Source organism: Sphaerodactylus townsendi, linkage group LG04 (genome assembly GCF_021028975.2).
Source record: "Sphaerodactylus townsendi isolate TG3544 linkage group LG04, MPM_Stown_v2.3, whole genome shotgun sequence".
NCBI classification, from domain to species: Eukaryota; Metazoa; Chordata; class Lepidosauria; order Squamata; family Sphaerodactylidae; genus Sphaerodactylus; species Sphaerodactylus townsendi.
The window spans coordinates 26,278,496-26,306,119 of record NC_059428.1 but is presented as its reverse complement, the minus strand read 5'-3'; the positions used below and the strand labels follow the sequence as shown (position 1 = coordinate 26,306,119).

The window sequence follows — 27,624 nt, the reverse complement described above, 5'->3', positions numbered from 1 at the left end:
CCTATAAGCTTCTGCTGAGGAAGGGAGAAGAATGCAAAACCAGGAGGCAGTTGGAGAGTCTCTGATGTTGAAGCACCGGAGAGGTGTATGGATGCTGAGTGAATCTTCATTGGCCTAAGGTGTGAAGAGACATGTGTTTTTTTCAAAGCAATGTATAAAGATAACCCAAACTCCTTCTTGTTTGCATTTACAGGCGCATCTTGAAAACACTTGCCCTGGGTCAGATGCTCTCCTTATGTATATGTGGGACAGCAGTTACAAGCCAGTACTTGGCTGAACGCTTTCGTGTAAACACTCCAATGCTGCAGAGTTTTATCAACTATTGCTTGTTGCTTCTGGTATATACAACAACTCTGGCCTTTCGGAAAGGTATGAAGATTATAGAATGTCACCCAGTATTAGGGAACTGATATAACTCTTGTCCTTCAACCATATCAGGTAGATGCAGTCATATGCAAACTGTAGTTCAGGAATATGCCATGGGGAACAGAGGAAAGTTATCAGGTTCTTGAGTGAGTCAAGGCATCTTAAATACAACTTTTGAGTTTCTCCTGTTCCAAGGCGTAGTGGTTAAGAGCAGGTGCATTCCAATCTGGAGGAACCGGGTTTGATTCCCTGCTCTGCCGCCTGAGCTGTGGAGCCTTATATGGGGAATTCAGATTAGCCTGTGCACTCCAACACATGCCAGCTGGGTGACCTTGGGCTAGTCATAGTTCTTCTGAGCTCTCTCAGCCCCTCCCACCTCACAGGGTGTTTGTTGTGAGGGGGAAGGATTGTTTGTAAGCCCCTTTGAGTCTCCTACAGGAGAGTAAGGGGGGATATAAATCCAAACACTTCTTCTTTATGTGGAGCATGGGAGAGGCCCAGTGTACCTTAGCATTATTGCACAAACTATGTGTTGTGTTAACTACAAGATGCACTCTTCCCAGGTCTGTCAGTGCCAAAAGTCCTTTCAAGTAGACATATGCCAGGAATTCCTGATTTAAACATGATTTGCCAGGTGCAATTGGGGCTGTTTTGGATTTGGACTAGGTTCACCGGCCAAGCACTGGCAACTGGTGAGATGGGGGTGGGGCATGGTTAAAGTCAAATTATTGTTGTTCCTAAAGTGTGATGTCACTCCTGGCATGACTCTGGAAATGATGTCATTGCATTGGGATGCAATGCTCAAGAATTCCATTGCAATGTTCAAGAATTCCACTGGTATTCTATGGTAAAACCAAAATGTTTTAGTGGAATTCTAGTGTGTTGGCCCAATTATGTCACTGCTGCACTGGAAGTGATGTCACATTGATGAGACAATGGAAGTTTTTCAGGCATTTTTCTTCTGAGCAGTGTGTAGGGGGTGGTCCATTGTGAGTGTGTGTTGCACCCTGGACTGTTCAATAACAAGTCTCTGGTTCCAGTTGATTGCTTTATTATGAAACAGCAACAGGAAATGAGCATTTAGACTTCTGTTTCCACTATTAAGCATAGCCCATATTGCAAGCACCATTATACCCTACACCACCTCTTTGTCCTGTCACCCTGCCTTCCTTACCAGTTCCCAAGGCGGGAGGGCACCTGTCCAGTCCCACAGTCTCCTGGAAGGAGAAACCACCTTCCCCCACCAGGGTCAAAACAACCTACATTCCACATACTGAGAGAACTGCAATAGCAGCTGGCTAATGAGCTGATAATGGGTCTGAGAAAAGGAGAGGACGGGGGTGGGATCTAAACAGAAGCAGGTGCCCAGGTCTCAGGTGGGAGGCGAAACCTGGCAGGATGACGGTGTGTGCATGTGCAGTATCTTCTGCAATGCTTAGAGGGCTCCATGGCAAACATTGCAATGTAGAAAATGTTCCCTGAAAGTTGCCAGACTTAGACGGTTTGGAGTTGAGCCATTTTTTCTCATCACAGTGGAAGTGTGAGTGTTAGTCCTGCTTCCCACAGACACGTATGTGTGTTTCTTTGTTTCCAGACGGCGACAGCCTCCTGAAGATCCTGAGGGGTAAATGGTGGAAGTACATTCTGCTGGGGCTGGTTGACGTTGAAGCAAACTACACCATCGTCAAAGCCTACCAGTACACCACCTTAACAAGTGTTCAGGTAAAAAGATCTAAAGGATCCTGTAGAATGTTAAAGACATTTGTTGTGGCACAAACGTTTTGTTGGCAAGGGGATGAGATGGAGAGGGCAGTATAGATAATGGGTGGAAATCAATCCATGGACTGAGGAAGGGAGGGTTTTCGTTTTTAAAATGTTTTTATTTTAGTCATGATTTTTTTTTACAATGCTGAGAAAAAATTAATATCCAATGTGGCCTTCCCACATTGATAGCAGTGGAGCTGTAATGGGAGCTGAGTGTGTTTGGCACGCCACAGTCAATTAGATTTGCACAGTAGGACAAGGAAGAAAAGAGTTTTTGTGCTTCGTCAGAAGGTAGACAGAATGCCGCTCAATTTGAGTCCTGAGGCTTTAAGAACATAAGAACAAGCCTGCTGGATCAGACCAGAGTCCATCTAGTCCAGCACCCTGCTATTCGCAGTGGCCCACCAGATGCCTTTGGGAGCTCACATGCAGGATGTGAAAGCAATGGCCTTCTTCTGCTGCTGCTCCCGAGCACCGGGTCTGCTAAGGCATTTGCAATCTAAGATCAAGGAGGATCAAGATTGGTAGCCAGAGATCGACTTCTCCTCCACAAATCTGTCCAAGCCCTTTTTAAAGCTATCCAGGTTAGTGGCCATCACCACCTCCTGTGGCAGCATATTCCCAACACACGTGTGAAAAAATGTTTCCTTTTATTAGTCCTAATTCTTCCCCCTATTATTTTCAATGTATGCCCCCTGGTTTTAGTATTGTGAGAAAGAGAGAAAAATTTCTCTCTCTCAACATTTTCTACCCCATGCATAACTTTATAGATTTCAATCATATCCCCCCTCAGACGTCTCCTCTCCAAACTAAAGAGTCCCAAACGCTGCAGCCTCTCCTCATAAGGAAGGTGCTCCAATCCCTCAATCATCCTCGTTGCCCTTCTCTGCACTTTTTCTATCTCTTCGATATCCTTTTTGAGATGTGGTGACCAGAACTCAACACAGTACTCCCAAGTGCGGTCGCACCATTGCTTTATATAAGGGCATGACAGTCTTTGCAGTTTTATTATCAATTCCTTTCCTAATTATCCCCAGCATAGAGTTTGCCTTTTTCACAGCTGCCATGCATTGAGTTGACATTCCCATGGAATTATCAACTAAGACGCCCAAATCCCTTTCCTGGCCTGTGACTGATAGCACTGATCCCTGTAGCGTGTATGGATTTTTTGCCCCTATATGCATCACTTTACATTTTGGTACATTTTGCTTTACATTTGCTACATTGAACTGAATTTGCCATTTGTTAGCCCACTCACCTAATTTATCAAGGTCTGCTTGGAGCTCTTCACAGTCTTTTGTGTTTCTCACCACCCTACCTAATTTGGTATCATCTGCAAACTTGGCCACCACGCTATCCACCCCTACTTCCAGGTCATTGATGAATAGGTTAAAGAGCACTGGTCCCAAAACGGATCCTTGGGGGACACCACTCCCTACATCTCTCCATTGTGAGAACTTCCCATTTACGACCCACCCTTTGCTTCCTGTTCCTCAACCAGTTTTCAATCCATAGGAGGATTTCCCCTCTTATTCCTTCATTGCTGAGTTTTCTCAATAGTCTCTGGTGAGGAGACTATTGTCAAAAGCCTTTTGGAAATCCAAGTGGATAATATCCACTGGTTCCCCCTTATCCACATGCCTGTTTACACCCTCAAAGAACTCTAGTAAGTTTGTAAGACAGCACATCTCTGCAAAAGCCATGCTGACTCTTCCTCAGCAGGTCTTGCTTTTTTACATGTTTTATAATTTTATCTTTAATGATAGATTCAACTAATTTACCAGGAACAGATGTCAAACTGACTGGCCTGTAATTTCCTGGGTCCCCCCTAGATCCTTTCTTAAAGATTGGTGTGACATTGGCCATCTTCCAGTCTTCAGGGATGGAGGCTGATTTCAGGGATGAGTTGCATATTAAAGTGAGAAGATCAGCAATTTGATGCTTGAGCTCTTTAAGAACTCTTGGGTGAATGCAATCTGGGCCAGGGGATTTGGTAGCATTTAGTTTATCAATGGCTTCCAGAACTTCTTCCCTGTCTACCACTATCTTCACTAGTTCCTCGGATTCGCCTCTTAAGAAGCTTTGTTCAGGTGCAGGAATTTTCCTCACCTCCTCTTGGGTGAAGACAGATGCAAAGAATTCATTCAGCTTCTCTGCAATCTCCCTGTCATCCTTTAGCACACCCTTTGTTCCTTTGTCATCTAACGGGCCTACCGCTTCCCTAGATGGCTTCCTACTTTTGATGTACTTGAAGAACTGTTTGTTGCTGGTCTTTGAAAATGTTACTGCAAATATAGCACAGGGACTGCTTCTAAGAGGGCAGCTGGATAGGTGATTGATTTGTTATAGAGTTGTTGCTTGATTTGTTATAGAGTTGTTATGGAATGAAATTCTTAGACCCCTTCCACACATGCACTTTCAATCCACTTTCACCATTGTTTGCAAGTGGATTTTGCTGTTCCGCACAGCTGCAAAGTGCATTGAAAGTGAGTTGAAAGTTCATTATTCTGCATGTGCGGAAGGGGCCTTAGTGATGCTGTTGGGGGATTTTATTTGTTTATTAATGTTATTTATAGTCCACCTTTCTCACAAAGCAGATTATACATAGTGAGTCAGTACAATCAAAAGTCTAAAAGATGCGTGTCAGATGTTTGGGAGGGCACAATTTCACTGCTTGCCCTGGGCACTGCTTTCTGTAGATATGCCCCTGCCCAAAGGGCTTCCTGTTTTTAAAAGAAGTCACTAACATAGGGAAGGGAGTTGTTTGCCAGCAACATTTTTAATTGTGACATTTGGCTCTGATAATAAACACCTTGTGGAGAACACAGTCACTTTTGAAGTTTTTTTAAAAAATTCAATCCTGGATGAAACCAAGATGCCTTTTGGTTTTGACTAAGAATTTACTGTTGAGAACCAAGCCTAGAAGAGTGTGATTGTTGTAAGAGGCCATTGAAAACACTGAGACAACCTTCTTAAGAGAAAACTGTATATGAAGCAGGCACAAAATGGAGAGAGAGAGAGAGAAGCATGGATTATTAGGGAAGAATTGTGACTTTGTGATTTTGATTGTTGGGAAGGAATTACAGAGAAGTAATAGAGCAGGAAAAGACAGAATGGTTGCTGCTGTGCTTTGGACATACATGAACTCACATTTTTGTAAATAAATATTTTTAAGAGCGCATCTTCCTTGAACTTAATCTTTTTATATTGGAACAAACATTCAGTCAGGAATGGGTTGACCTTTGTGGGAGGAGTTTTAAGATAGAAGAGGCCAGGTAATCAAGTTCTCTCTCGCTCTCGCTCTCTCTCACTCACTTGCCTGTGTGGTATAGTGGTTAAGAGCAAGTGAATTCTAAACTGGAGAACCAGGTTTGATTCCCCACTCCTTCACCTGAGTGGCACAGGCATATCTGGTGAACCAGATGTGTTTCTGCACTCTTACATTCTTGCTGGGTGACCTTGGGCTAGTCTCTCATGGTGTCTGTTGTGGGGAGACAAAGGGAAAGGATCCTCTGAAGATGCCAGCCACAGATGCAGGCGAAATGTCAGGAGAGAATGCTGCTAGAACACGGCCATACAGCCCGGAAACCACACAGCACCCAAGTGATTCCGGCCGTGAAAGCCTTCGACAATACATTGAAGGGAAAGGAGTTTGTAAGCCACCTTGAGTCTCCTTACAGGAGAGAAAGGTGTGGTATAAATCCAAACTCTTCTTCTTCTTGTTCTTCCCCAAGCTCCAATTTGGAATTTGCCTATATTTCTTGAGACTTTATTTATTTATTTATTTATTTATTTATTTGTTCGATTTTTAGGTTGCCTCACCCCCGAAGGGCTCGAGGCGGTTCACTATATGGCTGTTCACAATGACATCAAATAAATACAAAAATATAACTTAACCCCATTAAAATCTAATAGCAGCAATTACTTTGAATGAATAGAAATTAAAACAACAAAAGTTGTTAAAAACAGGCGCAGATAAATCTCAGATAAATCTTTGTGTGACATCCTAGCTCATAAGCAGATGGGAGCCATGCATGGGCGTCTCAAATTCTACAAAACTAGCTGTGATTGCAGGAATACATGCCACTGGCAAAAAAACCCAAAAACAAGTAGAAAGGAAGATTTGGATTAAGAAGAGTGATTTATAAAGATTAATTAGTGCTGGTGGTTTTCTTTTATTGCATTATGAATATATTTTAATTTGGTTGCTGTGGCTGATTTTGAGTACATAAAAAGAGGGATTAAAACAATAAAATGAATTTTATCCATTTTAAAATAACTGGTTTGACAGCACTACGCTAATTTGACTTGATTGAAGTAAAACCTCAGGAGGAATGTTTTGCGTGACTTGAATTTAAAGCTGAAGTCTAGGCAAAGTTAGACACAACTAAAGCCTCTTCCGCACATGCCGAATAATGCACTTTCAGTTCACTTTCAATGCTGGATTTTACTGTGCAGAATAGCAAAATCCACTTGCAAACAATTGTGAAAGTGGATTGAAAATGCATTATTTTGCGTTGACAGAAAGGGCCTAAATCTCTACATATGTATGTGTGAGGGAAACTCAATGGCTTGAGATTTATCTGCAATTCTAACCTCCCATTTAAACTTAATGAACTTTTTGCTTGTTGTATTGATCCTATACCATGTCTTGCCCATTTGTTTATCTGGTTCGAGACATCAGTACTTGTGATTCTTTGTAAGACTGGGATGTGTTTCTTCCTGTGCTTTGCCAGCTCCTTGACTGCTTTGGGATTCCGGTGCTGATGGCTTTATCATGGTTCATCCTTCGTGCAAGATACAAACTGATCCATTTCATTGCCGTTGCTGTCTGCCTTCTGGGTGTAGGGACCATGGTCGGGGCAGATATATTAGCTGGGAGGCAAGAAGGAGAAGGTAAGGTTTGGTAAAATTTGATGAAATGAGACCTATGGCACTGACAAAGGACTGATTCTTTTCTTCTGGGTGTCAGTCTTTGGTGTGCATCAGTGCTAGGATTCTTATGTTTGCAATACTAAACCTGTTTATGTTTCTGCCTATGTATTGCTGGATCCGCATTTTTCCCAGCAGTACCAGCTTGATGATGGGAAACCCTCTACTTGCTGACTCTTTGCTTTTGGAGCCCTGCTGAAGAAAAAGTTGGCACCTCTAACTTCAGTATTTGAATGATATCTAGCCACGTTCCACGCCTGGATGACTCTCCACCTTGCTGCTTGTCTCAGGGGGCATTCTGTGCCCCAGGGCCTTTTTGTTTTTCTGATGCTAGCAAGACTCTCTCAGCATCCATTTAGGAATTTTTAGAGATGGCCGAACTTGTTCCAGCTCTTATTAAGATCAATCTATTGATTTTCACAGACAGCTAAATTAGGCTATTAATGGTAAAAGAGGCAGAGGGAAGGAAAGAGGCAAAGGAAACACTGGAGGGTCTGAAAAATGCAATGCTGGATTTCTTACAGGGCCCAACAAAAATAAGACTTCCTCCCACAGGTATTCATACGATGCATCTAGATTTCAACTAAAATCTAAATTAATGTTTCCACAATGTTTGTTGGCTGCATCGTACTTCTTCTGAACCCCCCGCAAGGTTTGCACTGTTAATTACTTAGCTTGCTCAGTACCCACCCAGTCTCGACATGCTTATTGTGTAGCAGCTTTGCTTGGGTAACACCATTTAACAGAGAAATTGCGCAAGCTCATACTTGCATATAATGCGTTCGTTTGCCTCATCAGAAAGACAGTTAAACCTGAACTCATTCTGTTCCTGTAAAGTCACTGAAAGGGCCCCTCTATGCATGCATTGCCGTAGCTTGTTGTCATTACTTCCACATTGTGAACATGTGTTGGCTAGTGGCTAGAATGTCAGACTAGGACCTGGGTTACCTGGGGCCAATCACGCACTTCTACACTGCCTACCTCACAAGGTCGTTGTTGTGAGGATCAAATGGAAGCAGGGTGACATTAGGAGGAAAAGCTAAGTATAAAGATGTACATACATTCTTTACATAATCATATTTATACCAAGAGACATTTGCCATACAGTGAAGCTTTTGCACTTTGGTTTGGAATTATAAGAAGGATTTACCAAACCACAGTTCCAATAAGAAAATGTTTTTCAACTGGAAGAACAGGGTGATTATTTGAAAATCACTTCTGAGCTGTTCTTTGTGATGTGCACCTAAAAAAGAACAGCTTAATAATAAATCCCCCCCGCCATCAGACTATTTAATATTATGCAAAACTACACTTTTATAGCAAAGTAAAAAAATAATAATGAGTTTATCCTGTCTTTCCAAGTAATGCATTGAAAGCAGCATTTCACACATGAAACATGGCAATTTGTTTTGATTATGCTTCGGTGCGCCAGCATTAATTTCATGGACATCATTTTGTCTCAGTATATTGTGGTACATCAAAATTCTTTATGATGGCAATTGTATCATAAAATACACTGCTGAAAGACTTTTTATTGTGCAATCTAAGGTTTGTGTGCTTGCATTATCAGACAGATACCAGGTAATGCAGACAATGCTTTAAGTGCCACATTTAATCACGCCTGCAATTTCATGCAAAGCTGATTCAACCTGTACTTTACTGCTGCAAAATAACCCACTGAAATCATTCCAGGACCTGTTGTGCATGTCTGCATAGAGGTATACTATGTAGTCGTAACACTTAAAAATTATAGGTGTACAAAATGGCTTTCTGTAACTGTGTGCACACAACAGGAATAGACGTATCTCCCCTTTCAGAGAATTTCAGTTTTTTATTAGCGTGCCTCCATAACATAAGGACTAGAAATTTTGTTCTAGTCTGTCTGTCTCTTTTGAGATGGTGTCAACTAACAGTGCAATCCTAAGCAGATCTATTCAGCTCTATTTAACGGGTTCACTTTCAGGAAAGCGTTCTTAGGGTTGCACTGTAAGCATACTTATGATCACTTGAGGTCAACCTCCCTTTTTATGGCCTCCAGCCGGATTCTTCTACATTTCTATTGCTCTTTATATAAATTATACCGCTCATTGAATGCTACCAAATTCCCAAAATCCAAATAGAGCATTCAGAACAACACAACACAAAATGAACACACGCAAAATAATATACAGATCCTCTCTGGTCACTCAGTTTGAGCACTACCGCCTTTCCTCAAACACAATTTTTAAATTCCCACCATATTATAAGAATCAGCTCTGTCAGAATAGAAAAACCAGCAAGTGGCCTGATCTAGATAAATATTTTATGTTTTCCCCCAGAATAAATGACTTTGCAGAAAAGGGCAACCAAAATGGTCAAGGTGCTACCAAATATAAGACATCCCCAAAATGGTCAAGGTGCTACCAAATATAAGACATCCCCAAAAAATAAGACATAGTAGAGGTTTTGCTGAAGTGCAAAATATAAGGCATCCCCCGAAAGTAAGACATAGCAAAGTTTTTGTTTGGAAGCATGCCCGACGAACAGAACACAGAAAAATAAGACATCCCCTGAAAATAAGACATAGCGCATCTTTGGGAGCAAAAATTAATATAAGACACTGTCTTATATTTGGGGAAACACGGTAGAGAACTTCCCCTATGAGGAAGGGGGAAAAAGTAAGAGGATTTAATGTTGGGGGGAGGAAAAGATGATAACTGCCCAGAGCCCAGAAGGGGAGGGGTGGTATATAATTCTAATAAATAATAAAAATAATTGATACAGAAATAATACATGGAGTGTTGAGAAAACAGAGAGAGGGAGATTCAATAATGTCAATGGACCAAATAGTCATGACCAAGAGAAAGTACACAACGCATAATAATCTTACAGAATTGCCACCAGCTTGATGACTCTAAAAGATCATTATACAAATTCAGTGAAGACAAATTTATCAAAGGCTTCTAGTCATGATAGCTAATTGCAGATGGTAGGTAAGTTAAAACAAGACTCTGTAATCTATAAGTGAAATTACCCACACACAAATGTCACTTAATTTTTTTAAAGGGGCCTTTATCTCACACTTCTGTATACCAGCTTTACAAAATGGTGTGCTTGTATGGAAAAAACCTTCTGAAAGGTTCACTTTACATATTAAGGTTAAAAATGAAAATTTCCAAACTTATACATACCAGTACACCATCCAATCTTTTTAAACATACCACACACCAACCCCAGATAGGTCAAAGCACGGTTTCTTAGTTTTTTAAAAAAGCTGTTGCTGAGTAGTTTGCATTCTCCCACACTGGTCAGCAAAGCCTGAAGCCTTTTCCAACCCCGGGAGACGTCTTTAAACTCAAGTGACTTTTTTCTCTCTAGTGGAACAGCTGCAAGTAGAAGGAAGGCTATGAAGAAGACTTTGCACTTTTAAAATCAGAGTTTCAGAAAGCAGGCCACAATGTTCTTAATAATGGGGCAATCCCATAGGAGAAAATTCTGTCATGTAGTGAGGTGATTTGCAGTTAAAAATAATATACACAAGATTATAGGAAACGGGGACAGGAAGTGAAAAAGGGGGGAAACCAAAAAATAGATAACTTCTGGATAAAATAACGACCACGTGGAATTGACTATTGCGGGATAAAGTTCTGAAAGGGAGGAGTCAGTTTGCAGCAATCCCAGTTCAAATGGAAACACGATCTATGTATTTAATTTTACCATTTGACAATCCTTGTTTTTTCAACAGTCTTCTCGATTAATATTTTTTTTGCACAGGAAGCAACGTGGTGATTGGAGATGTCTTAGTCCTTCTTGGCGCCTCGTTGTATGCCATTTCGAATGTGAGTGAGGAATACATTGTGAAAAATCTGAGCAGAGTGGAGTTTCTAGGAATGGTGGGCTTATTTGGGACTATTATCAGCGCTCTGCAGCTGTAAGGATCAATTATATGTACTTTAATTCTAATTAAGAAAACCATCCATACCACAGAATGATTTCTTCCTTTCCTGAATTAATGGGGGTGCTGTTAATTCAGCGTTAACATTGCAGATAGCCTACTGGGGAGCACAGGCGCCTCATGTTTTTAGTTATTAGTCTGACCTACCCTAACAGTTCCTTTTTATAGGCCAGAAGTACTCCATTTGTGGCTCAGGGAGTGCTGCATTTGCAGATTCCATCAACCAAGAGCCACACTTATTTCCACACCTGGCATGAATCCTGCACCTCATGGGAGGTCCGTTCTTCTAGCTGTTTCTGGCTGTTTCTCAACCTTGGGAAAAAAGTCTTGCCCATTTTTCTGAAACAGGAGGCAGTTGTCACACTGGGAGCAGTGCTCAGAAAAGACACAGGTGGCATGTCAGAGAGCATTAGGTGGCCCCCAGATTACTTAGTGAGCATCGTCATAAACAGTGTGTATATTGACTCCATTGGCTTGGATTCTGACCGTGCTAACCTTTGGAATTTGCCCAGTGCAGTCCTAAAGAGAACTCTTCCAGTCTAAGCCGGTTGAAATGAGTCCTGTAAATGGTTACTCCTGTGAGTTCTGTAATGGCTACTCCTGCACATAATAGCCTTCACTTTCATAGAGGGAATTGCATGGCTAAAGACTATTTGTGGGTTTAATAATTTTGATCTTGGGGCATTTCTTTTCCAGTTAATTTTGACACCTTTTTACCGGGGGGCTGGGGCGGGCAGGGCTAATGTGTCTTGAAGAAATGGGCAGAAACCCATCAAGGTGATGCTCTTTCTTCATAATGGGGACAGTTTCTTCTGCTGACTTCTGCCCCATTATTCAGCAGTTGAAGTCAAAGAAATTTGGTCCTAGATAAGGTACCCTTCCTATGATGTTTAAGGCATGGAGTCAATCCCTTAATTTAGTACTGTTTTATTAGAATGCTATGCCAAAACAAATAGGAAGTGAAATGTAGAAGAAGGGGAATTTGTGGTAGCTAAAGAACGACTTAAATTTTAAGCAAAAACCTTCGAACTGTAATAGAAAAGGTATCTCACTCTTTTTGAGGATGGGTGGTGCTTGCTATGACATACATATGCACCATCTGGAAGCAAAGGAAGTATTGGAGCGCTCCTAAGCAGCTCTACTCAGAATTAAGTCCTTGGTCTTACTCCCAGGAAGGTGTCCTTAGTATTACAGCCTGATTTTTTCTTTTATAACTACTCTTTTATTTACAGATGAATTTATGACGATATAGTCAATTAAATCCACCAAGGTGGTCTTAAAATTTCTTTCAGGTGACAGGCCTACTTGACAGTGTGTTCAGTCTGTGTTAAATATGTTTTCAAATGAAGCAATACTGGTTGTGGTGGGTTTTCCGGGCTGTGTGGCTGTGGTCTGATGGATCTTGTTCCTAACGTTTCACCTGCATTTGTGGCTGGCATCTTCAGAGGTGTATCACAGAGAGAAGTCTGTTATACACGAAGCGATATTGACTCTCACGTGGGAAAGGTTAATTTAATTCACAGTGCAGGCCTCTTCATTGGATTACAATTGACTCCCATGAAACTGGCAGACTGTCTACCTTTGGAGTCAACAGGGTTTGATTAAACCAGAGTCAGTAAACCATGTTCTGTCATTCAGTCTGAATGCCAGCATGGTTTAGTGGCTAGACTAGGACTAGAGCAGGCCAGGTTTGAATCCTGTTAGGTCTCGATTCTTGAATCAATAAACAGGCTCATTGTTGATCAGAAGTGTTTATTGGAAAGGTAACGAAGCACTCAGCTTGCAAGAAGCCAGTTCTGCCAGAGCTGGCTTTTGCACCCCTCTTTATCCAGAAACAATTCCCCCTCCCATTTTCCCAAAGAATGTGAGAAAGAGTTACATCAGAGCCTAAACTTGTCCCAGGGGTCAGCGACAGAAAGAGATAAAGCCACCTGGCCTCCTACCTCCCACAACCTTTTTAGGTTCCAAACCAGCCACCAGAGGAAGCATAATGTCTAGCTCACGACTCAGAGACTGAAAGTGAACTAACTCATGTTTTTTATGTTTTGGCTCTCATATATCACTCAGACTTCTCGACATTGTTTCCTTTCTTCAACTTCCTTAAACTTAGGCAAACTGTTGACAACAAGGCTGAAAGGGCCTACATTTTATGAAGCACTGCAGTCTCTTAAATATTTAGCCCAAAGGTGAATGTATAACTTCCCAAACGAGGCGTGAGTCACCTTCACCTCCTGCAGCAAAGAAATCTCCAGGTTTGCCACTTAACGGGAACAAGAGGAGTACATGCCTGGACCAATGACAGAAGGGGTGGGAGGAGCTATGACTCTTGCTCTCTTGCTTCATTGGGAAGTTTACAGCACAATCCTAGACATGTTTCCTCAGAACTAGATCCTACTGTTTTAATGACGCTCCCTGTAAGTGGGTGCACAGGTTCTCACTTAAAGGTCCATGTCCAGCATCAGAGTTTGGGAGCTGTGGTTTCCATTTCTCCTGTTCCGAGAAGCCACTCTGTGAGCCCTTTGATGGGGTGGTCATCCGTTGAGGAGCATATAGATATGACCCAAGGTTATTTATAACCCGCCCTCCCCTGAAGGGCTCAGGGTGGCATACAACAGCAATACCATATTTCAATAAAAGGCCCATTGAATAAAACATATAACAGATAAAACCAGATGGCTGGCAGCCCACCCCCTCCCACTAAGCTCATGAGAGGCCGAGGCAACAGATGGTATACTTTATAGTCTCCCCGGCTGACTAGATGGAAAAGCCTGGGTGAACAGGACCATTTTGCAGGCCCTGCGGATATCCTTCAAGTCCCGCAGGGCCCTAAAAGTGCATTGTTTTGATGGAAATTGGATTGGGTTAATAATTTGTTATTGTGCATGTTAATAATGATAAAACCAAAATAGTAATATTGACCTTGTTCTTCTTTCGCTTCCCTTTCCTCATCTTGCCCTCTCTTTAGAGGCATTGTGGAACATAAAGACATAGCGAATATTCAGTGGAACTGGAAAATCGGTAAGCGTATAGCAAAATGCTCCAGTGAATTGGTTTTAATTTTTTTGTATTATGCATTCATTCAGTTTTATTACTTGTCTGTAAAAAACAGGTGAGAGAGGATGGGGTGGAGGTTGGCTTTGGAGAGCTGACCACCCTCTGAGTGGATGGGGCTCTGAATTCGTATGTTTCCCCCATCTTCTGATCACATGATCAGTCTTGCGAAGCTTTGAGTCGCTTCCATTAAACTTGCCTCTGTTAAACTTCCCCTCAATGGAGAAAGATATCCATTGATGGAGAGTGATTTTTGCTAGTGGAATGAGTCTTTCTCTTTTGAAGGGTGGCACTGGCTGCAGCTTGTAGGAAGAGAAATATTAGATTAAAACCATTATGTGTTAGATAATTTTGCCTATTGGATGAATATCAGCATAACGTAGGTATACATGGCTAACTCTGGACAGCACTCAGTTCATTTGAATCTTATTTATTTCACTTGACACATATCTGACCATGGTAGCCCCATCAAATCGGAGCAGGGAAGCTAAGCAGGGTCAGCCCTGGTTTGTATTTGGATGGGAGACCACTAAGGAAGTCCAGGGTTTTTACCCAGAGGCAGGCAATGGCAAACCATCCCTGTTTGTCTTTTGCCTTGAAAACCCTTTTGGGGTTGTTTTAGCATATGAAACATGTTTTTTAAAAAAACAACAACATTAGAATACCACTTTAAAAACTGAGAATCAAAGGGATGTTAAAATTCCCTTCCCACTTAACTGGGGTGCCCAAAAGCTTGCCCAGAGGGGAGAGTCCCTGAGATTCCTTCTGGAAGATGTTCAAACAGATGATCTTAGTCATAAGTAAGAGGGGCAGCAGGTCGGTCTCCAAATGCACTGGGATGGGGGGTTTCTGTAATGCAGAGGCGTAGCTCCAAGGGGCAGGGTGTGTGCGATGCACTGGGTGCGTGCCCATGCGGGGGTGTGGTGAGGGTGTTCCAAGGGCATGGCGTGGTGTTCCGGGATGGGGCGGTGGTGTTCCAGGGCGGGGGCGGAGGATGCACCAGTGCACCGGGCGCTTTCCCCCCTTGCTATGCCTCTGCTGTAGTGCCTCACATCCACGAGTTTAAAGGACTCTGAGAATATTTTTCCTTATCATTTTCTCCTTTTCTTATAACTGGAGTTCCTTATCTTTTAATTTTAAGAGGCTGTCTTGTCTTGCAGTCTTGCTGTTTCTGGCTTTTGCCCTGTGCATGTTCGGGTTGTACAGCTTTATGCCGATAGTGATCAGAGTTACCAGTGCCACGTCGGTCAACTTGGGCATTCTGACAGCTGACCTCTACAGTCTTTTCTTTGGACTCTTTTTATTTGACTACAAGGTAAGCCCCCCCTCCCCCCATTTGCAGCCAGGCTTAAATTCTGTTGCTTGACAGTTCGAAATCTGTGCCAAGGAAAGCATAACCCTGCTGCTTATATTAGCATAATTTATGTTGCATCATTTGTCATTAGCACTCTTTTGCATAGTTTATCCCCGTTTTTGCTGGTTTTGGGGGGGCAAAAAGGTATCTGTCCAGGTCATGGAATACCTTCCCATCTCATGGAGATATTATTTAGCCATTCTTGTAGGCATCTGGGATATCAACTGGCATGGCTCGCCTATCATCACAGCTTTATAAGAGTTGGACACTTATTTTTTTAATGTAACTTCAGATTGTCAAGCTGCTGAATTTTATGCTTGCTACCCTATACTGTGCTTTTCCTATGCTGTTGCAGAACTGTAGAATACAGCCACAATTTTAACCGAACCTAGTGCTTTTATTACCGATGTAAAAAGGCCATCTCCTGATTATTTTTGACAAGGGAGAAAAGTTAACTCTGCTGGTTATGATGGCTAAGCAGTTAATTGCTCCTTGTTAGGCCCAGAGCTCTTAAAATGTCCATTTCATTTCCACTGCATGGAGGGAGGTCTTTGATGGGATTGCAAAGCTGGGAATCAGGGTATCTGCTGGAGCTGCAGGAATACAGCTAATTAGCGGCAGAACATTTAGACCATAATATTGAGATACTCTGGATGATTCCAGCATACTAAGCCGGCTCCCCTCACCAACTGAGAGCCAGGCGATACTTATTGTTTTGCTGTGGATAGGCTGCCCAATTATACTGATACGCCTTGTCCCCCGCATCCACCCCAGGCTAAATGCAGCCCACCATCCAGGGCTGTAGCCAGGATGATACAGCCTCACCTGTTTTACACGGCCTAAAACATTTCTCCCCAAACCCACCTCAAAATCTTTTAGCTGCTCCCCTTCTTCCGAGGGTCTTGTGACAGGATCCTCATCACAATAAACTTGTGAGGTGGGCTGTGGAGAGAGAGAAAACAAGAGAGAAAAGAGGATTACCCAGCAATCATCCATAGGATAGTGGGATTTGAACCTGTGTCTGGGGGTGTATCTGCAGAAAGTGGTTCCCAGGACAAGCACTGAAATTGCCCCCCTCCCTCCAATCTAACAGGCCTTCACCATCTTGGAAGACCATCTCTCTCATGGCCAGATCTGTCCATTACTTTCAGTCACTGTTAACCAGCTCTTCATGGAGGCCAGGTCTACTCATTACTTTCAGCTGTGGGTGACCAACTCTCTGGAGGATTGGTCTACCCACTGTTAAGAATTGGCAGACCTGGCTCCACAGAGGCCAGGCCGCTGTATTACATTCAATTGCAGGAGGGCTGGTCTACCTGCCATTAAGCAGAGTCAGTAGACCTGGTCTCCATGGATAGACCAGCCCTCTGAATGGCAGCGGCTTCCTGCTTTGCAAAGGAGGGGGGGGGGCTGTGTGCCCATAGACAAGTAGCAGTGGGGCTCACACTTGGCTTGCCCCACCCTAAATATCCCAGTGTCTGGGTCTTCAGTAGAAGAATGAGATTTGAGTCCAGTAGCTCTTTTAAAGACCAACAAGATTTCCAGGGAGTAAGGTGAATCAAAACTCTAATGAAGGGAGCTTCGGCATTCAAAGGCTTATAGCCTGGAAATCTGGTTGGTCTTTAAAGTGCTACCGGACACAAATCTTACCATTAATTACTTTCCCCATCATATTATCTGTCTTACCACACCATCTTCCCACAGGCCCTTCTCTTTCAGCGGCAGTGTGTTTATATACGCCACACACCCACGCAACGAAGCAGCTGTGGATCTTGTGAAGGACCTTTCAGCTAAAATTTCCTCTCTGATTATCTCTTGAAGGCCGCTAATCCTTCTATAGGACTTTTCCCCACAGTACATGTTTCAATGTCACTTTCACTGGCGGGAAGCCCATTTTCCACGCCGTCTTTGCATAGCTGACTTGCTGGAACGTCTTTAAGGAGATGCGGAGGGAGCTTTTGCCTTTAAGAAGCTTAGCTTCATTACTCAAAAACATGACTTTTCCCAGCAGAACTGCAGTCGATAAGCCTGCAAGCCAGAACTCGTTCCCCATCTGAAGGACTTGATTTGTTTTTGTGCTTCGACTCTGATGCAGATGGAGAGAAACATCTCACTGTGCTTCTGTCGGAACTTGCTCCTTGCAAGAGGCTGTTAGCAGCCCACAGAGCAGGGATGATTTTTGAGGTCCTGATGCAAAACAGGGAAAGTGCAAAGGAGGGGAACATAGCTCAGTGCTTCAGCGCCTGATTTGCATTCGTAAGATCCTGGGATCATTCTCCAGCATCTTTACCTAACAAATCTCCTACAGAAGGACTGGGAAGATAGCCGCCCATTCATACAGCCGCCCATTCATACAGACGATGCAGGATGAATGCTCTGCTGTGATTTATGTCCATTGTATGTAATCATATGTAATTTTTCCTACATAAGCTTTTGTTCGCATAAGAGTGTATAAGCCTCTTCATTTCTCAGAATTGCTTAGTTGGCTTTGTCTGAGGGAATATCCATATATAATATAAAAGCTTATGTTCTCTTAAATCTGCAGATTTTCCCATTCATCCTGACTTTGTTCGTCTTACAGTGCAACCCTGTGCTCCAGTCTAAGCACAGTATGCTTAATTCCTCATAGAATAGCAGTGCTGCTTTCTGAAAGCATCAGAAACGTCAACCAACTTACTCAGAGGAGCCCGTTTCTGCTTTAGGTGTGCCCAGTGTGAATATCTTACGCATACTGGTTGTGGCATTTTTATATTGGGAAGGGGAACCACAGGAAGAATTGCTTTCCTTTCTGCCTTCTCCATGCTCCCCACCCCACACACACTTGGAGAGGAGACGTCTGAGGGGGGATATGATTGAAGTCTATAAAATTATGCATGGGATAGAAAATGTTGACAGAGAGAAATTTTTCTCTCTTTCTCACAATATTAGAACCAGGGGGCATTCATTGAAAATGCTGGGGGGAAGGATTAGGACTAATAAAAGGAAACACTTCTTCACGCAACGTGTGATTGGTCTTACTCCCAATATGCTGCCACAGGAGGTGGGGATGGCCACTAACCTGGATAGCTTTAAAAGGGGCTTGGACAGATTTATGGAGGAGAAGTCGATCTATGGCTACCAATCTTGATCCTCTTTGATCTGAGATTGCAACTGCCTTAACAGACCATGTGATCGGGAGCAAAAGCATCAGAAAGCCATTGCTTTCACATCCTGCATGTGAGCTCCCAAAGGCACCTGGTGGGCCACTGCGAGTAGCAGAGTGCTGGACTAAATGGACTCTGGTCTGATCCAGTTGGCTTGTTCTTATGTTCTTATATGTTCTTATGGCACCTTATTAATTGGACCCACTGTGCTTTTGATATCATGCAAATCAGCCAGCCCAGGAACCTTGTCAGCTAGCCATGGGATTTCAACAAGAAACCTGCAGGGTGTATCTGGACAGCATTTCTATGGGACGGGAAGGAACTGTTGTCATTCATTAATTTCCAATAATATCTTCCACCTTGAATTCTGGATAGGTACCAACAAAGTTCAGAGTGAAGTGGAAGGGGTGGACAGAAACTGAGAATTATTCAAACATAACGGAAGTGAGAGGGAAGCCCTTGCGTGCATTCATCCAGGCTTGTACAACTTGTGACACACTAAAGCAAGGTGGGCTCACCAGCCATTGGAAATGGCTGTGGCTCAGCAGTGGAACATCTACTTTGCACACAGAAGACTTTCGGTTCAAGTCTCAACATCTGCTAAAAGGACCAGGAAGACCTCTAGCTGAGACCCTGGGAAGTCACTTCCAGTCAGAGCAGACAATACCAGTTCCTTTCCAATGCTGGATCTTATGTTCAATTTGGAAAGTCAGGGGTTGGGGGGCTGGAAAATCAATTCTGCTCCTATACCTCTTGTGATTGCATCACTAATGAACATATGTAGCCATACGAAGTTGCCACATATGCTGATTCATGTCAGCATGTTTGTTTACTACGACCGGCAGCTACTTTTCAAGGTGCCAATCAGAAATGCAGCTCCCCGAGAGCTCTTGAAACAAGAGATGCTGAGGGTGAGGCTGGGGATTTTCTTTGTGCCTGGCAGATGTGCTGCAGTTAGGTACACCCAGGCAGATGGCGAGCCAGGTTGGCTAATTAGGGCCGCAGAGATTATAAATGGGATTTGGCATTGAGAAAAACACTGGAACCAGAGGTGGGATTCAGGGGGTTCCGAAGGTTCTGTATAACCTGTTATTAAAATTTAAATTATGATTAGGTATTAATATTTTTTAATAAAAAGTGATATTAAAATATTTTTAAATACTTTTTAACAGTCATTATTTGAATCCCACCACCATGGGAACCTGCTGTTAAAATGCTTGAATCCCACCACTGACTGGAACCCTTCATCCCTTTGCTTATTACCTTTCATGGACCTTAACTAGTTCAGAAATAAGTAACACCTGCATGTTAATCATAAGCAGAAATTTCATTTGAGTAACTGCAGCAAAGCACATTAGCTAGAGCCAGATTGGACTTGGGCCTAGAAGAGCCTTATTCAAGTCCCCACGTTTCCATAGCAACTTGCTGGGTGACCTCGGGCCAGCCATTTTCTCTCTGCTTAACCTACCTCACAGGCATGTTGCAGAAGGAAAACGGGGAAAGGTGTATACCACACAGAGCTCCTTGAAGGAGGGCAGGTTAAAAATGTGCTAGAGCAGTGGTTCTCAACCTGTGGGTTGTGACCCCTTTGGGCCATGCCAGCAGGGGCTGATGGGAATTGTACTCCATGAACATCTGAAGTGCCAGAGTTGGACACCCCTGCTATAGGGTTTTCAAGGCAAGGGCCTACCTCTGTGAAGCAACACTGGACTTCCCAGGTGGCTTCCCATTTAAATCATGACTATGGTCAACCTTCTTAGCTTCCAAAGTCTGATGAGTTTGGCCTAGTCTGTGTCATTAGGCTTCTGATGGTTTTAAATACTACAAAACTATTAATGTTTTAATGATGTTGTGCCCCTTTCTGCTGCGTTTGTGGGAACAGTGGAGCGGTGTAGAAATGAGGCATGTGCACTTGTGGAGAATTTGCTGAGGGAATGGTGGGTTTATTTGTGTTTTTTTACTTCAGGATCCTGAGAGGTTCATAGTTTATGTTGCACACTCTTATGGGCCCATCGGTTTAAAAGAGGCCTGTACATTCCTTAAATAAACATTTTACATGGCATGAAATTGTGGCATCTCCACCAGACAATTTAACATTACATTTATTGAAAAGGGATCCAGGCTGCAGTTTAAGAGTGAACTTCACATTTTGATGACACCTCAATATTTTTTTAAAGTCTTAAAAACTTCCCCAGAGGGAAGGAAATTATTAGACTGGGACTGTGGAGTCAGAGAAAGAATTATTAGATATTTTTCCCCTGGTGTTACTTTGATAGAGTGCCCCCCCCCCCCAGTCCTTTCTCAAAGCGGTTAATCCCAAAGCTACACAAAGTATATAGGAGCCAAGGTAAATGGTTAACCCCTTCACACAGACACAGTGTCCCTCCAACCTAATTTGCCATCCCATCTGACTGGTTTGAAGCCTTAAAAGAAACAGGGAGACTACCTGGAGTTTCTCCAGTTCAAGGGGGGCACTTCAAGGATTCGCCTTAAGTCTGTAGCAACTTGACTTCACTTTATTGTTATTAATAATCTTAAACTCTGTTTTTGCATCTGTCAGTTTTCAGTTCTCTATCTCCTGTCCTTTGGTATTATCATGGTGGGATTCATCCTGTATTGCTCCACACCAACCCGGACTGCAGAGGCTGCCTCGACCAGCTTGCCACTCACCGCCAGTACTGGGTTTGACAACCTTGCCTTAAAAATGGAGGAGAACCATCTGGATACGGCAGCCTCCTCACCTGCACTGCACAACAAAGAAGAAAACGGGACTGGGCAAGTGCTGGCCAGTGGACCATCGGCCTTGTGAAGCAGGGAATGCTCAGAGGTGCGAGACTGACCTTGGAAATATCCTCAAATGAGAGAGTGGACATTAGAGGGCCTGTCGTGGAATATGTGCTCATGTCAGTGTTTGGGATAGTCAGGGTGAGATCCTTAAAGATGAATAATCTGCATTAAAAGTTACATTCTGAAATAATCTGGCCTTTGAGCCATCAGAGGAATGACAAATTGGCATGGTAGTAGAAAGGGGGAAAAGTCTAATAATTATTTTTGGTAAGAATACAACACAACTAATTAAAAACAATTGCACTCCAAATAAATTAATGGCTTGTTTTGACTAAGTTCTTCCGTTTCCAAGGTTTACATTTCCAAGGACTGCAGGATTTCTTTGGCAGGAAGCTGGTTGACGAGTGGAAAAGCCAAAGTGAGATACTGCGGATGAGATCAGATGGTCAGTAGGGAGAGAGGCTGAGCGCTGTAAAGCGAGGGAGGGAACTATTGAATTCCCCCCTTTGGACCACAGCACGCCCTACACAACTGCCTCTGGTTTTATACTTTCCTCTAGATACTGCCCTCATGCAGACTAGATATTATTTTTAGTGTAAAATCAATCATGATATCGTGCAGATTTAACATGCAGGGAGAGACGTAGCTAGGAAAAATGGAGCCCGGGGCAAAATCTGAACCCCTCTACCCCCGGCTGGGGCTCCATTTTCCCTAGATACGGGAGGTGAGGAGGGGAGAGAAAGATTGAGCCGTCTGCCGATCTCACGGAGGAGTGCCAGGTTGGCGATGGCGCCCTGGTCTACCGCCCGAAACCCAGCAAGGTGCCCAGGTCTACGAAGCCGGCAAGTGCAGCCTAGGCATGGAGGGAGCCATTGGGGCCGCAGGAGAGGCCAGGCGCAAAGACCTGGCCTGCGCCCTCCCTGTGATTAGATGGTGTGCATCCTGGGACCTGCAATACATTTAAGTGCATCTTAACAATGGGCAGATCAGTATAATGACCCCAAGTTAAGATAACTGCGTCAAGCATCTCTGAAGCTAACAAAACAACATTGTGCTACTACTGAATTAAAGGATGTTCTGAGCTCCTGATTGCTGTGTCTGTCTTTCTGAAACTGTCTTCCTGAAATTGTGTGCTCCAGACATAGTGTTGAACCATATGGCTCCTGGTGGCAGAGAGTTCCACAGAAGCGCGATGTGTATTTTTTTAAAAGTTCACATTGTGCAAAACCTCTGTGTAATTCATCTCTTTGAAAATGAGAAGATAGCTTTGGAGTTCCTAATGCTACATTGTTCACGCAGAAGAACAGTTCGAGCATCCTGTTTCCAACAGGGGCCTATCAGAAGCCAAAGGGAAGTAAGTGCACAAGCAGAGTCTGCAGTTCGAGGATCCTGCTATCTGCCTTTCGTTTCAGTGAGAAAGGTGGACTATGAATAAAGTAATATTAATTTAAAAACCTCTTAAATTTAAATCTTAATTTGTTCAAGATCTGCCTGATGACCTGCTTTTACCAAACCAGCTGGATGACCTTTGTTGGCCTGTTGCAACCAAGAATATAAATAGGGCTTACTGGTCCTTGGGGCCCTGATGCAGTTGTGGACCATACCCCCCCCCCCCCCCCGCCTGCCCTCTGTGCCTGGATCCTTAGCTAGATGGAGAACTGCATGCATCTTTTGCTGCTGTGTACCTAATTCCAAGATGCTATCCAGGTGGTTTGTCAATGAGATATTCTGAAAGCTGCTTGTCAGAACTTGGAGCTGCTCAGTCTGCTCTTCCATCCCACCAAATAACTGACTGGAACTCACCAGGACTGCAGTTTTGGGCCCTAACTGCTCTACGCTCATAGGTTTGGATTGATTGGAGCCTTAGTATTGGCAGCATTCACACATTCCAGAGATGTTTCAGTGCAGAGATATTCAGGGCCAAGAAGAAGATTGTATGTCCCACCTCCTTCCCATTACTGACTCTTTGACAGTACTTATCTGTGGCGGGGGGGGGGGGGGTACCTAGGCTATGGGTGGCAGCCATTCTCCCTGTCTCGTTCATTTGTGTGGCACACGTGAGATAGAAGCACCATGTGCTTCTTCAGTGTTCCTCTTGTGGGTCTTTACCTCTTCCCTTGCACTTCAACAGCTGTTTGCATGTGATAGATCCATAAAGAACCCCCCTGCTTCCATTTGTGGATGTGGTTGTCTGGCAGATTTTGTATCATGATCCATAGAACGAGCAGCTCCCCCTCACAAGATGCCTTCTCCATTAGATTGTCAAAGGAAGCACTTATGCTAGGACTTTTTGGGTGCCTCCTGATCTCATCCTTCTCCTCCCAGAACTATATTTAGGCCATATGCTTAACTGTTGAAAATTAACACAATTAGTATAAAATTGGAGAATCAAAGCAGTTCCACCTAAATATTGGGGATGCAATCTGTCAATCAGTCCTCCATCAATTCAAGAGAGGCCGATGCCAGTCAGTTATATGGCTTTTCAAACATCAGCCCTACACTTTTTCTATGAATTAAGTGCCTTTTGAACAGTAAAGAGCTGAACTTCCAAATAGCTAAGGGCCACGTGACAATAGTTTTTTTTTCTCCCTGTGTAACCCCCATGCCCAGAATGGGTTGACCCAGTAAGGGGGTGGAGACTCGGAGCAGCAGAGAGGTTGCAAGAGCTCTTTTGCAGAGGACAAGGCTACCAGACTCGGACCTTGATTTCTATGCAACGGTCGCCGCCGCCAATCTTTGTTAAGGTAATTGCAATATTGTTGGAAACTACTGGGAAGGTAGTTGTTGTTTTTGCTATGTTGTAAATGTTGGAGTTTATTGTTTCAGGGTTTTCTTTTGTGGTTGTAATGGGTGAGAGTTCTCCTGGAAACCTTCATCATGTTGCAACCTGTTCATCAAGCCCTTGGAGTCTTCAGGAGCCAGCCAACTTGCAAAGAAGAATTTGGACTTGGCAATATCAGTAGACTGTAAATAGAAGGACTTGAAATGCAACCTGAACAGAACCTTGAATTGTAAATGTTAAATGTTTTTAAAGTGTTATTTGTAAAGAGAAGTAAACTGTTTTGTTTAAATTTGCTCCTTTGCAAACTCATTCCAAGTACTGCCCCACAGAACCCACAAGCTGAGGTTACACCTGCTCTAGAGTTTTCTTTTTGCGGGAAAAGTTTTACTTGCTGACTCTGCCCCCAATGTAAAAAAAGTGTTGCTTGCATAGCAATAAGTTATCCAGCAAATTAAAACAAGGAAGTAGGATTTTTTTACATAGTACTCTTGTGACATTTAAAGCAAAATGTAATTCATGATGTACCTTTTCTGAAAAGCCATGAAATAAATGCATATTCATTGCACTCGGAGTGGACTTTTTTCTGTTGCATTTATAAGGATCTGGAGCTACAGTTCTTTGGGTCCAGGTATCTGTCGCTTTATGATTTCTTTTGGGACAGGCAGGCAAGATAAATTTGTATTCAGTTATGTGGGTTTAATGGTTTCCAGCCAGAAACTCTTTGCTGTAGCATCCAGGCACCACACTATCCTGTGCCCAGGAACAAATTAGCTAGCAAAAGTATTCCTTTAAAATTGGCAGGGAATCTTCTCAGTTAATTTAGCTATCTTGGCTAACTTGCTGGTAACAACTTGAAATTTTCAAACAAAGGCCGTGAGAAGCAACCAGTCAGGACATTTGTGGCTTGTGGAGTGTGATCTTATGTGTGTTTATTCAGTGGGGTTTATTTGGAGGAAACAGCAAAGGATTTCAGTTTATTCAGAGCATTTTTTTTCCAGGGAAAACCTTATTCTTTGCAACCTGGAAAAGGTCCCCCTTTCTATTTTTCCTGAGCTGGCGGGATTCCCAAATAGCAACCCACCCACACACTTTTCCATTCTGTTTTCTCATTGCCTGAAAGGATTGGCTCATCTTCAGAAGAAAAGATTTTTTCCCCCTCCAGTGGGCTGGTGGGTGCAAAGCCGCCTAATTCCTCTCACATGGAACTGATAACAATAATCCATCCTCCTAATCCCCAGAGATGGTGTTCGTGAGGCGGGTTAAGTGCCTGTTATCTTGCAGCCAAAGAAAAGAAGAATGCACTCGGATCATCACGGCGTAAGTAGCTGGACCCCTCCTGCTTTCGGGTGCCAGAAACACATGGTGACCAAAAACTGGCATATATGCAAGGCACTGCTTTACACAAAATGGATGCCTCTCAGAATTTTGAGATCCGTCTGTGTGTCAGGAAGGCGCCCAGGTTTGAATTTTTCCCCTAGTCCTGAAGTGTGTGTGGCTGAACAATGGGGCTAGCTAATCCCCACTATGCCACCCTAAAGTGCTCCAAGCAGACTATTACTTACCCTCATATGCATTCATCTGCATCCATCGCAGCAATTCATTAGTATCCAGGAGAATAGCCCTAGCATTCTCATTCATCCTGACGACCCATCAATGCCCCAAACAATCCCGGCAAGGCAATCAAATCTTTGTCTCTGGCTTTCTTGCCAGTTTATCTGATACTATGTCAGGACCCATTTTGGGGTATAAATATTGAAGAGAGGAGTTTTGGATTTATACCCCACCTTTCTCTCCTGTAAGGAGACTCAAGGTGGCCTACAAGCTCCTTTCTCTTCCTCTCCCCACAACAGACACCTTGTGAGGTAGATGGGGCTGAGAGAGTTCCAAAGAACTGTGACTAGCCTATGGTCACCCAGCAGGAATGTAGGAGTGCGGAAGCGCATCTGGTTCACCAGATAAGCCTCTGCCACACAGGTGGAGGAGTGGGGAATCAAACCTGGTTCTCCAGATTAGAAACCACCTGCTCTTAACCACTACACCACACTGGCTCTTGGTCCTCTAGCTCCCCATATTTTGTGGGTGATGCGTGTGTGTTCTGGATCTGTGCACGTACAACCATTTGCCTCTTCCTCTTAACCCTGAAAACGCTGGTTGTTTTAATCCTCAGCGCTGCTCCCCCTGACATCCCTTTAATCCTGGTAACTATCACCCACCTCTGAAACTCTATCCAGCTTTCTTTCTTAGTCAGCCCTTGGTCAATCCTTGTATGTTTTGCATGTGTGCTTATTGCTTATTTTGTTACTTCGTTTTTTTAAAAAAAAATTGTTACGAAAACTCAATTTAATTATACAACTGCCTGTTATGTCAGAGTTCTCACCTGGATAATCCCAGTATAGGCAGGTTATTGATTCCGGTTACCCCTCTTGTTCTGGATCTCCATAGTTGATTATCCCAACTAAAAGGTAGAGACTGCCTGCTTAGGGCAACAATGGTCCCCTTCAAGTGTAAGAGCCAAACTGCACCTAGCAAGGGGCTTATCCATCTGGCAAGCTGAAGTCTTGGCTGTTCATGCTCTACCTCCATTCCAGTGTGGTGCCGTGGTTAACAGCAGGTGGATTCTAATCTGCAGAATGGGGTTTGATTCCCCACTCCTCCACCTGAGTGGCAGAGGCTTATCGGTGAAAATATGTGTTGCTGCACTCCTACATTCCTGCTGGGTGACCTCAGGCTAGTCACAGTTCTTCGGAATTCTCTCAGCCCCACCTACCTCACAAGGTGTCTGTTGTGGAGAGGAAGGGAAAATAGTTTGTAAGTCCCTTTGAGTCTCCTTACAGGAGAAAAAGGTGGGGTATAAATCCAAACTCTTCTTCTTGTCCAATCCTGCCCCACATTTACAACCTTCTGTGATTCAAGACCACCCTTTTAAAAAGACAATGCACGGCCTTCTTCCCTCCTTGATTAGATGCACTTGAACTAAAATTGGGAACCCCATCCAGGAAAGAGGGGGGGGGGGAATGGTGGCAAATCTACCAGTGGAAGTGGTGTGCGGCTGTGCTGGTGGATTTGCCCTCACTGGAGCACTTACCCCAGTGGAGCGGCAAAGCTATTGGAATGCGGCATGTGGCCACCGCTGCCGCCACCCCCCCACCCCCGGCTCTGGGACGTGGCGCCAGATGGAATGTCAGTGTTTGGCATAGTGGGAGTGGGCTGAGGAGGTGTAGCAGGAAGTCTGTGCCGTCCCAGCCATTCATGGTGTTATGCCGGTGGCCGGGACTTTAGACTTATGGCATGTAAGTCTATTAAGCCCAATGGGAGCTTCTTAGAGGCAAGTGTTCCCACGCTCTGGGAAACCTCTGGGAGCGGCAGCTGGGTGCAGCCACAGTGCCCTGCCCAGGTGCCTGACTTTTGAATGGGGCTGAAAAATACTCTACGCGTGCTTGGCAATCTTTAATTCTTCTCATGAATTCATGTACTTATGACAGCATAGAGAAGAATCTGGGGAAACCATAAC

General features: G+C 43.6%; 1 protein-coding gene across 1 annotated transcript in view; it reads left to right on the top strand.

Moving 5' to 3' along the window:
• The window catches only part of SLC35F2 (solute carrier family 35 member F2), a 29,558-nt gene extending 7,913 nt beyond the window's left edge, over window positions 1-21,645 (top strand). Inside the window, exons 2-8 of the mRNA XM_048495275.1 lie at window positions 194-369; window positions 1,961-2,088; window positions 6,867-7,026; window positions 10,816-10,972; window positions 13,962-14,014; window positions 15,208-15,362; window positions 21,105-21,645. Coding sequence (XP_048351232.1) covers window positions 194-369; window positions 1,961-2,088; window positions 6,867-7,026; window positions 10,816-10,972; window positions 13,962-14,014; window positions 15,208-15,362; window positions 21,105-21,353 — 1,078 coding nt within the window. The 3' untranslated portion in view covers window positions 21,354-21,645. The remainder of the gene's footprint in view (window positions 1-193; window positions 370-1,960; window positions 2,089-6,866; window positions 7,027-10,815; window positions 10,973-13,961; window positions 14,015-15,207; window positions 15,363-21,104) is intronic.
• The last annotated feature ends 5,979 nt before the right edge of the window (window positions 21,646-27,624 follow it).